General features: G+C 36.8%; 2 protein-coding genes across 5 annotated transcripts in view; one reads left to right on the top strand and one right to left on the bottom strand.

Annotated features, from left to right (window-relative positions):
* Positions 1–6,683: 6,683 nt before the first annotated feature.
* On the bottom strand, positions 6,684–9,041 carry LOC126354290 (rab GDP dissociation inhibitor alpha). Its single transcript, XM_050003835.1, has one exon. The coding sequence runs from the start codon at positions 8,859–8,861 to the stop codon at positions 7,533–7,535; it is 1,329 nt and encodes a 442-aa protein (XP_049859792.1). The 5' UTR covers positions 8,862–9,041; the 3' UTR covers positions 6,684–7,532.
* Positions 9,042–9,441: 400 nt separating this feature from the next.
* LOC126353875 (phospholipid-transporting ATPase VD) overlaps positions 9,442–12,407 on the top strand; it is a 357,121-nt gene continuing 354,155 nt past the window's right edge. Inside the window, exons 1-2 of one of the 4 annotated variants that reach the window (XM_050003064.1) lie at positions 9,442–10,065; positions 10,238–11,152. In XM_050003064.1, the coding sequence (XP_049859021.1) occupies positions 10,248–11,152 (905 nt within the window). In that variant the 5' untranslated portion in view covers positions 9,442–10,065; positions 10,238–10,247. The remainder of the gene's footprint in view (positions 10,066–10,237; positions 11,153–12,407) is intronic. The other 3 variants (XM_050003065.1, XM_050003062.1, XM_050003063.1) reach the window with 3 other exon arrangements.

Raw genomic sequence — 12,407 nt, forward strand, 5'->3', positions numbered from 1 at the left:
TATCATATTGCCAAAAATCATTTAAAAATGCATAGTAATAGGCGATGTTATAGCATTTCAGAAGGAACAGGACTGAACAGCTTACATTATTAACTGAGAGAGCACTTTGTGGAAGATGTGGGTTGCATTTAATGAATGCTGGCTGAAATAAAATCCAAAATTGAAGTTCTCATAAATGTTTGGACCATTTTTAAAAAGAATCCAAATCTGATCCTTGTGGGGGTTACAGTGAACAAGATGTGGGCTGATCACTTCAGGTCACAAGTGAAATAGCTGTCAAAGAAATGGTTGCAAGCCACTAGCCTTTTGGGAAAAAATAAAGTTGTTTTCTTCTGCTGGCAAGGTTATGGCTAACATTTTGTTCAATGCCACAGGGATTTTTGTTATCAAGGCTAAAACAGAGACTAATGAATACTATGCATCTGTTTTTGAACAAATATATGAAAAAAAATGAAGCAGTCTGAACGGCAAAAAAAAAGTTTCATCCGAACAACACATTTTCACACAAAGGTGCTTTGCCAATGAGAGCACTGATGGATTTAACACATGAAGTGCTGGAACATTCATACCATCCCATCTCAAACAAGCTAAGAAAAGTGCACCTAACCTGCAACAGGCAGGGAAGCTGTGGATTATTGACTCCACGGCTGAGGAATCATCACAGAAAAGATCATCTATTCATTTCACACAGACAAAGACAGAAATCAAGACCAACATGGATAGGCACATGTGCCCAACTCAAACACTCTGGACCACTCTAAGAAACTTTGGATCCCCAGTGCTTTAAAACATATCAGACCACAAACACAGCCGTCATCAATGAGGCAAGTCACGAAAATTCACATACCTGACTCACCAGTGCTTGTGATGGGGAAACAGACGTCACACAGGCAGCTCATATGTCCTGCAGGTGGCCGAATGTTGAGTATCTGGACTATCTATAGGAGAGACAAGAGGATGGTGCAATGAAAACTGGAATGCATTTGATTGAACAGGAAACAGAGCACCAGGCACCCCAAAGCATGCAACTGGATCGAACAACATAGAGATTCTCATAGTTGACTGACAATAAAGTGAAAACAGAACATATTGTAGTAACTCATTCACTATACCATGTTGTAATCAGCATTTTTAGAGCTGTCAATGAATAGAATTTAATTCATCATGACACTGTATTTCCATTTAGGTAGTGGTAAGACGTAGTTGTATTATTGGCTAGAAGAGAAATGGTAATATTTTTGACAGAAGATGCTCATTCATTCCACCAAATGCTATAAAAATCAAATAAGAAGTATTTTCTGCATTTACAAATTTCTTAGTCGTACACCTCCACTCCCCCCCCCCCCTTCCTCCCTGCCTTTCTTGCTTTTGAGTGTCTCTCTTTTCAGATGAACCACCTTTAAATTCAATCAATGGTTTTCAGATTTATCTACTCTGTTATGTTGATCAAATTTATACTCTCATTTCAGTCATATGTCTTATTACGAACAGTAGCCATTTCATGATTATATTATCAACTCAGTCCCAAGATTTTCCTTTTTGAGTATTTTTTGAAGGAGTATACTTTTACTGTAAGTCTAGATATTAGATTGTGATGTTATCTATACAGCTTACAACAAAATGTATATTGCTTCATGTTCAAAGATTTAGATTCTACCACATTTCTGGTGGTAGTAGAGGGTAGCAATTGCTCAGTGGCATCAAGACATTTAATTTAGCAGGTGGTGGTGGTGGTGGGGGGGGGGGGGGGGCTGGGGGGGGGTCTGACAATCACAGACCACACAGTCTATATTTGAAAGGACACACAGTCAATAGAAAGTGATGTTGAGGATCAATGGTTTAGAGCAGCGTGGTCCTAGGATGCTGCCTGTAATATGTATTGACAATGGGGCAGCCATTGAGAAAACACTAGTCTTTGCCTACTGAACTTGAGTTGTAGTTTGTCATCACTGCACACACGCACAGGAGCTCAAGTAAAAATTCCGCTGAAACACACAGCATGACATATGAGGCACTCTGTACCTTGTTACTCCCTTAATCCAACAGCATGGTGGTTGTTATGTTAAGGTCTCTGCAGATGAGTGAATCTGAGGAAAGAGAGGATGTGCCATATGATGGATATGTTCAGCAATAGCTGAGGACTTAAAAGCTGTAGTAGAAATGCCAGATTTCCTAGCTTATAATTACACATTCATTCATTGCATTCTGCATATTCTATCCACAAGCAAAATCTTCAAGGATGTGGAATAAGTCAAAGTATATATTAACAAAAGACAATGAAACTATACAAAATAAATCTATATACTGTATTAACAATATAAAATCACTACATGGCATATTGTTTTCATGCTTATTCCATCTAAATTGAATTATGTAAATTAAAAAGAAAGCTCCTACTTTGAAATAAGGTGCTGCTTTCTCACCTGTACTAGAGAGCTGTCATTTATCCGCTGTTAGTAGCTTAATTCTTATTGGAAAATACATACCTACACCTGTAAATACCAAGTCCAGTTTACAGTACACTTCTACTTGTCACGCAGCTTTACAATAAAGTCTGTTACTTGCCACGTAGCTCACGGAACTTTTCAATCCCTGAACCTAGATGGTCAGATAATCCATAGAAAGATGGCTTATCAATGTACCCAACATACCAAGATTTTTCTCTTGAACTTGCACACATTCAGTCTCCAGTAAGGCCAACGATTATTCTGAAGTATTTGTAAGCACAGAAATCTACATTCAACAGTACCCTACCTTGCTTTTATATGACCCAAAACAAAATAGTGCAACCCATCTACACTTTAACAATGGACTATGTAATTTTGTTTTAGCCCCTGTAGTATACTTAAAACAAACTTGGCAACAAGTGGGAGAGCCGCATCTTGCCAATGTTGTTTCAGGTAACATGCAAAAATTTCACTAAGAAGCTGTTACATATACTCATACAATCCTGATTTCTCTCCATGCAATTTCAATATTTTTGGAGCTCTGAAGCAAGATTATTCATGGCTGTCAATTTGCTTCTGGCGAAGAGGTGCACACCCTGGTACAATCACGGTTCTGTAGGCAATGGCAAACATTTTTCCACAAAAGGAACACATCTTGTCTCACAGTGAGATAAATGTATTAACAGCTATTGCAATTACTTTTGAATTAATAAGTAATTTAATTACTTTTTTCCATCCATCTCATTTTTATCTGACTGTCCTTTTCATGTCCACTCTGTATGGACTATACAGAATGATAGATTATTTCACTGTACATCTATATGAACACTTCTTTTTTTATCTTTACCTCCCCCAGGGTTAGTATTTAAAATAGTGTTCAAGAGTTTCACTGTTTAATGCTTGGAGTTCATCAGTTCAACATCTGCACGTAAATAATACTTGTATCGTGGTGGTCACAAGATTTGGGTGTCACTTCCCTATTCATTGCACAGGCAGATGTGCACTGTTCTGCAAAGTCTATTTTTCTGTCAGAACTAAAAAGTGAGTGGTAAACTACAGATTATACTACTTGAGTTTTCAAGCTTTCTTGTGGCATCATCTTTTTATTTCCTCACAGTAGTTTAATGAGTCTCTCTTTGCAATGTATTGTGTAAATAAATGGTAAATCTTATTTTTATGGTTTTTATAGGTTTTGTAAGTATTTTTGTATATATTTTAGCAGCATACTATTAATTAAGAAGTTATTTATTCTGTGAAATGCTTGAGGGGAAAAACTGATTTTTGCCAGAAACTGAGGCTCTTGAATTTAATTTCTCTCCAGCGACAATTATGTAGATGCTTGTGATTTAACTTATGGCAGTGATTTTACAACAAGAGTGATTTAAAGAATTTAAAGATGATATATTTACGTAATTTGAATGCTTCAAAAATCGGAGTTTTTATTCCATACCAAGTTACTGATTTTATTCAACCACAGAAAACTAGGATGGTATTAACACGTTCAAAGGCTGAGAAATGAGATATTTCCAAAGTGCATACAGGATTAGGTACTGAATGGGGGGGAAGGGGCAGGAGGAACATACGGGTACCACTAGATCCTTGGCTATAGGAAATCTATTCATCAATGTACCATAAGAATATTCCTGGAGAGTTATAGAGAGCTTGAGAGGAATGGGGAAAAACAAGACACATTCTATAATCACAGGTGGCTGTGAAATGCATCATCATATTATAATCATCGTAAGTGGATTAATTGTCGGAGCACCCACTTTAATCAAAGTGCACGTCATGTAATTAAAATTCTGTCTCAAGGCGTAAATTGGGGAGCTCCGTACTTCCCCTATCACATCCGCTAGCTACTGAATCCTACACTACATTAATACCACTAACATGACTTGGTAAAACTAACTAATGCAATTCATTAACACAGAACCAAGCAGAGAATGGAAACTAAAGACACTAGCTAGAGCCTGCACCTGAGGTGACTTTTGGGCACGTCTGACGACTTTTTGCTGTTCGTGTGTAATCTGAAGCATTTTCATTTTGAAAGAAACTTCATATTAGCCGTTCAGTGATACATTGCACTAACTGTAATAAAGCAGCATGAAAACTGATCTGGACTATATTGCAGCCTCTTTATCACAATATGACAACAGAACTCAAAAACTGTTTATTGACATTAGAACTGAGCACTAATTCACAGCTTACATTTGTCAATCACCTCATCCACAGTGAAGCAATGTCAAAATAAAACAATGATCAATCTAAGGTTGGTCTGAATTCTACAATGTTGTGTTAGCAGTAGTAGTAAGTGTTGAATATACACCGCAGAGTACTTGTCCATCTTTGATATATGCAACACGCATAGGTGCATTTTCGAAATACCATACATCAATGAAATGCAATGATCTGAATGAGGTGCAAATTATATGATCAACTTTTTCCTTCCCTACTTTTACTTGAATATGTGGGGATTCTGGTTCTTAGGAAAATCTGTATCAAACTGATTTGCAAGACAATACCAAGATTCAACATTGTTTATCATACATGCACTGCATAATGACCATTATTAAAGTAAAGAAGTTTGCAAAGTGACTTTCCCTTGTCCATCTACCATGAAGTTTCAAAGTATAGCTTGTTAGAATCTGGATCACTGGTGTAAGTTATTTTACGTTAAAATTTTTGCCTTTGGGTAACTGAACCTTGGGCAACTAACAGGCAGTTTAGTTTTATGTAATAAAACAGTGAGTTGCAAATGCCAGTTTTCTTCTTAAATAACTGAATTAATAATGAGAAATAACAAACAATTTGTGGGAACTAGCTTGTGTATTTCGTACATGAAGTTTCACAGAAGCTTGTAATTTGTTTAAAAATAAGGAAGAAAGAAGAATAATAACTTCTAAGTGGTTGGAATAATACAAAGATATTTCTCATCCATAACTTGATTTCATGTTTGAAATCTGTTTCAGCTGTGGACACTGTACTGCAACCTGGACATGCACTTTGTACTATGCTGCCTACGGTGCTATTTTTTTCCTGCCATTTGTTTTGTAACAATTTATTATATTACGTATTTTGAGTATTCATTCACCTGTTGGCAATTTAAGGTGTAGTCTTCAACCACTAAAGAAGACACTATTGTATCATATGGCAAAATGAACTATCGTGACATCTATTCTGTCTGGTATTACTACGATAACAGCTGCTGTAATGCTCTAGAAATAAATTTTAGCCTGATAATATCAAACCCACAAGACCCACAAATACAAGATTAATTACAGTGTAAACAGAGGAATGTAGGCAGCCATTTTTCCTGCTCTACATACATTACTGCAAGAGGGGAAATTATGTCATGTCATACACTACCATGCTAAATATCCTCTAACATACACCTCACAATGGTTTGCAGAGTACGTATGTACATGTACATATTTAAATTACATAGCCTATTAGAAACCAACATAAAGGAACAGGTGAAGTACAAAAAGCTCACAACAAAAGGAAAATTTATATCTCTCAGAACCATCTGAAAGATACCAGAGGTACTCAACTTTAAAATGAACTGACCAAAATGTTAAACCAGACCAATTAAGGTGTTAAAGATATGGGCTGTAATCTTATTTGCCAATTTAAACAGTTTGATGAACAACTATCTTCAAGGTGATTACACTGTTACATTAAAATGCCTTCTATACTGAAGCCAAACACACGAGGAAAAAAAAAAAAATTGTTTTAAAAGTTAAATATACACTGGGCATAACTAAGACTTAGTTGTAAGCAAACATCAAAAACCAACTCATTTACGACAGGGAGATAAAATCTATACACAATAACTAAGAAGGTTTTATAATTTGCTGTTTAATGAAGTTTGCCAACCAGCACAATAATACTGAAATCAGTTATTACTTACATGCAATTCATGAAATTGTGACCATACATACCATATCTGACCAATTCAGTATCCTTATTCCTCCAAACATTTTGCATAGTAATATAGTAATCACACACACACACACACACACACACACACACACACACACACACACACACACACACACAATTCCACGTCTGAGCTTTTACATGACAACCATCCCCACAAGACACAATTTCAGCATCATACCACAGCTAAAAGAAACAGCTGAAATTTTTATGTTGTGCCCCAAAAAATTTAAAGTAAAGCTGGAAGAAAACTTAACAGGAAAATGTAGAATGGTAGTCACTGTTATGTAAAAAATCTTTTACCTTGACAAAGTTTTATTTCCTCCTTAAGTAGTACAATAAAACAAAACTATCTCATGCATCTTTATAATTTCTGTTATTTACTCCTTAACTGAAGCAATATTTTTCAAAGACATCTCTTCCACACATTCCCACTACAAATAAACAAATGTTCCAACAAGCAATAACTTAACAACCATTTCGAAAACAATCTTCCTTTTATTGCCTAGAAGAGTTCTTATTTTATACTGTCTAAATGCATTTTCACAGGCTAGAATAATTTTCAATACCACATGAACAGAATACAAGACAGCAACTTCAGAGCTGCATAAGACCTACACCTGCCAGCAACATTCATACATTTTGACCTATTACAAACAGCATAACAAGAGCTAAGCAGTTAAAATTCATACAGTACACGATTTTCACAAGAAAATATACAAAAACCTGTTTTTGTTTACACATATGTATACAAAGTATAACAATACAAAACACTTTACAATAAATCAGGATAGTGCTCTCTTAAATAAACAATGTATTCACCAGGATATGGCTTAAGCAGTACCTGCACCCACACATTGCATTTATGTGCTACCAAAAATCTACATTTTAAATACAACTGCATTCAGTTTAAATAGCTGTTTATCTAAATGATATCTCTACTGCTGATAGCAATGAATATTTATAATATATATTTATAATAGAGATTATGCCATACAAGGTCAGCAAAACAAAGTTTTGTGTTTTAAAAAAAGCTTAAACTCTCAGATATTGGACTAACATTTGGGTTAAAACTTTGAATTACTTTTATTCACGTATGTGCCATGAGTAACTTTCATATAAATATGCACACCAATTCGAAAGAACTTACTGTTCCTCATCACCAAGATCAAGCTTAACTTTTGAAAAATCGAAATCTTCGCCTGTACCTCGGCGGAAAATGTCCAATACATCCAGACAAGTTGTTTCAAAATGAGTAGTGGCATCGTATGATGTGGAAATAAATATCTGACTTTCACTCCCCAAGTCTGTTGGCTCGTAGTAATCGCTTACACTGACAAATTTTTGACGTATAGGGCCAAGCAAATCCAAACCAGGTCTGATTTCTGCTTCAGGGTTCTCGGATTCAACGGTGGTTGAAACCATAGCAATGAACCAACCCTTGGCTGCTACCTGGTGAGTGAAACTTACAAGTGACACATATATATCAGACTTACGTCCCACTTGCTTCTGAGGAATGATTATCTGTGTTGACAGAGCATCTCTTGTATTTGGTACTGGATGATCCATGAGACAGATACAGCGAATGACCTGGCCCGTCTTTTTCACCTTGTCTGGGACGTACGACGGATCGCAATACACTTGTTTACAACGTGCCACTTCTTCCCCTGATCGTACACCAACGACACGGCCGTTTTCCAAAACAATTTCATCAATTGGCTTGTCAAGCATGTACGTACCGCCATATATTGCACTAAGACGAGCGAACCCCTGAGGTAGCTCTCCAAGACCGTACATCGGGTACAAATACGGAGATTTTCCATACCGGGACAAGGAATCACTATACAACTTAATCCTGCGAATCGTTTCGATTGCGCTACGATTCAAATAATCGTCATCTCTGTACAATGCTAATGCGTGTCCTGTAAAATCTTGCGTGTTCTTGTCAAGACCGAATTTGTCGTATAACTGCTGCATTGTACATGTATTCGGATCTGTTTCTTTCCAAGTTTTCGGATCATCTTCTTTCAGATCCTGGACATATACAAGAAAATTGCGAAAGCGCCGCTTCTCAAACATTCCCATCAAATCAGAAGCTAATGCTTCTTTCTGGTCGACAGGAACCTTCGAAATTTTGCCACCTTTGTAAACATAGCTACCTTCTACAGATTTGAATTCTAGATATCGTGTAACTCCAGTATGAATCAACAACTTTACCAAGGAGCCATTTGCCATCAAAAATTTCGGGATGAGATCCACATTCCAGTCTCTACCTCTTCCGTAGGTTTCACCAGGAGAAGGCGCACCGAAACGTGCAAAAAGTTCTTCCAGCGGTGTGATGGAGGCCGACTCGCCACCGTAGTACTTGTTCCGATCAACGTGTAGTACTTTCTTACCGGAAACAGACAGCATACCACTAATAATACATTCCTTCAGTCCCGTTCCGAGAACAATTGCGTCGTATTCTTCATCCATTATGAACACAAACGCAATATACGGCACCAAATGTCACTTACAAAACCTGCAGTCTACGATAACCACCCGTTTCCTGTGGAACGCCAACCGTAGGTCAATTTTCAGTGCTTCCCGTATCCAACCTAACAGGCCAAAAATTCCCTTTCAAAAATAGCCTCATTTATCGCAAGTGTAAGGCTAATTAATGCTCAGGATGGCTGTAAAATACTTAAATCAATTTTATTTCCTTTTTGACAAAATTATTTCGGATAATTATGCATTTCATTTGAATTGTAATTCTACATACAACAAAAATTATATTTCATATTAATTGCTATTGAGAGTGAGTTTAATATTTATGCTACATAAGAGAGCATTTAGTTTATCAATACCGTAGAAATGTCTTTATATTAAGCAATATATAACTTTAGAAATAAATTTGTAGATATATTTTAATCGACTTCTAGAAATCTGTCAGTAGTGTAATTATCATGAAAAGACATAAATAATACTTATTTATTCAGAAACATGAGTGTTAATAACGATATATTACTGAATTCATTGTTTGTAATGAAACTTCGCAGCGTTGGCACTATTGCTTGGCGGCGTAGACGTATTCGCGCTAGCATGACTTGTGCGGAGAGTTTCGAAGCTTTTTATGTTGCAGCCTTCTTTCAACAAATTGCGAACTGTAGCAGTTGGGCGAGTGGGTCATTTATGAAATACATTGCTGTACATACATATTCCTACAAGGCCTTAATATACCCAGCCGCTACGATTGGAAACACGTGAAATTTATTCCGTTGTGTCTCTTGCAGCTTTCTTCTGTTCCCAATGTTTCACTTAAAGATAACGATACTGCCAAAAAAATATTGGTCTCTGAGAAGATAGAGAATCATCGAGTAAAAGTTGAAAATACGACAACAAAACATCTTTCGCTGAGAACTTAAAGCAAAGATATATTTTTATCTCCCCACGCGTTGTGTTTATGTGATGTGATTGGTCGTTTCCCCACCGCTGTAGAAGGCTCGCGCAAAATGTTATGATAACAAGCAACGTCTGTGCTAGTGTGGCTGAAGGTAGCGTAGAGGTGTGTAGAGCAGGTATGTGGTGTTGATGTGGTTTCAGTTATGTGACAGCAAATGAAATGCTTTCGCTTAGTCGCAATTTAGTAATAAATGCGACTACCTATTGGACTCTGTAGGAAGGAGGAATGAGGTGGAAGGTAATATTCTTAAGATTTTTTTTGTAATTTAGCTTATTATTATTACTGTTATTACAAACACCGACAAAATAAAGACATGTGAAGGTCCATCATTATATTCAATGATAGCTTTAGGAATTTAGTTTACATTCTGTAGTTGCCACTAAAGCTGTACTATTTCAATTTTTCACAGATGTTCAAAGATGCAATCATTGTACAGTGGGGAGAACAACCAGCAGGAAGACAACCATCAGTGTGCCACTTACATATTTCCAGCATCCCGTGCAATGCCGTCGACTATGATGTCAGACGACCTGAGCAGTGTAACGAGAGATACTCAGACTACTTCAGCAACCGTGTTCAAAGGACACGCTCGAAGTGCAAGCCACGGTGCTGTCGGAACAGGGGCAGTATCATCTGCGAGCTCCGTTGGCGTCATTGGCCGACCGTCGGCGTTGAAGCAGAATCGGGGCCACCAGCGAGCTTTTTCTCAGGGGCAAATAAGCGATGGTGGAACAGTTGGATTTCAGAAAGGTCATTCTCGTGTGGGTTCAAAGACTGATTTCATTCTTCCTCCGGGTCACAGGGACACAGAAAGCATCCCCGGCGCTGGAAGCGTTGCGAAAACTCATGGACATTCTAGGCAAGCGTCTAGGTCAGAATCTATTTATACACTGAGACAGAGCGGAACACCAAACCTGTGGACACAATTCCAGTCCTATGTTCTCAGACGTGGGGGAAAAACAGACGTTGAGGGGTCACGTTGTCGTACCGTTGTTCCGAATCATTTGGTACCACCCCACACGCCAAAGAAATTGCACCCGAATGGAAAGAGTCCTGACAACAAAATCAGGACAACCAAGTATACTCTTCTGTCATTTTTGCCAAAAAATTTACTAGAACAATTTCATCGTGTGGCCAATCTCTATTTTATCTTCATAGTCTTATTGAACTGGTTTCCTGCAATCAATGCTTTTGGCAAGGAGATAGCAATGATACCTGTGTTGTTTGTTCTTGGTGTGACTGCAATTAAGGATTTGTTTGAAGATAGAAGACGACATGCTAGTGACAAGAGAATTAATAATTCTACATGCCGCGTTTACCGTAGGTAAGTAGAAACCAAATATAATACAAATCACAAGAAAACGTATTAATAAATCTAGCTACACTACATGCAGTAGTGTCATCGGTGCCTCCAGATTGATTCCAACGTTTCATTTCTGTTCGGGTATCACATTCATCTCTCAAATAATCACATTCATCAAACGAATACTTTGATCTTAATTTAGATACTTAAAGTGGCCCCATTTTGTGGACCACTATAAAAATTGGCCTATGTTCTTTTGCACAAGTGAATAGGCTACCTAGTATTTATCAGACTCCATTCTTAGCATTTCTGAAAATAATTTTTTCGTTTATTTAACAAATTATATTAGTATTCACATTTATCAGAATTGAGTGAAGATGTAAAGGCTGAACTAAATAAGTGAGACCAAATTACAAACCTGTTAAGAGTATTTACTGACAATATTGTCCCAGGATTCAGATCTGATGTCCTTCATCTAGTATACTGAAATTTAATTGCTGGGAAAATATTTGATAGTTATAAAAGCTTTTTGCTTACAGTTTTAATATGTGCCAGTGGAAATGTAACATATGTGATATGGGTCAGGGTCTGCTACTATATGGAGAATAAAGTGTAGTTATTTTTCAGTAAGGTGTAGTTAAAATTAGTTTTTGTCACTTTCATGTGCTCACTATAATGGAACTTCTTTACATAATGTCCATAGCACATTGTGTGTGCATCTAATGTCATTTTAACTTTTTAGATTGGAATGAAGGCAAATTCCGTAACATGACCACAAGTTCGTTTGCAACATAAACTGTGTAATAGTAGGCTATATACTATAGTAGAATGCACATTCCTTTTGGGAACATGTATAAGAAATTGAATTATTAACAGGACATTTGAGTACCACCTGATTGAATCTACTTTCAAATCAGTTTAGCCAGTGCCATTGGTTATTTTTGCTTAAAAATTCTTTTTTCTAACTGCTTACTGACCTTTTTTATTTATTTATTTATTTTAAAAAGGGAGGCTCTCCAAACCAATAAATTCATAGTAACATTTAGTTGTGCTGTGTAAACAAGCTCTTTGCCTAAGTATGTGGTTTATAATGAAACCTTCAGGATGGCATGTGTATTTCCATTTTACATTCTTGGCTATACTATATTAAAACTAATATTTGAAGCTGGAAGCTCTCAGGCATAAAGTGGAATGGTGGAACTACAGCTGTCATACAATCTATGATATAGAAAATGACAGACAGCATCAGGATAAAGCTCTTAAGGTGTACAAAAGA

The sequence above is a fragment of the Schistocerca gregaria genome, chromosome 3, assembly GCF_023897955.1.
Source record: "Schistocerca gregaria isolate iqSchGreg1 chromosome 3, iqSchGreg1.2, whole genome shotgun sequence".
NCBI classification, from domain to species: Eukaryota; Metazoa; Arthropoda; class Insecta; order Orthoptera; family Acrididae; genus Schistocerca; species Schistocerca gregaria.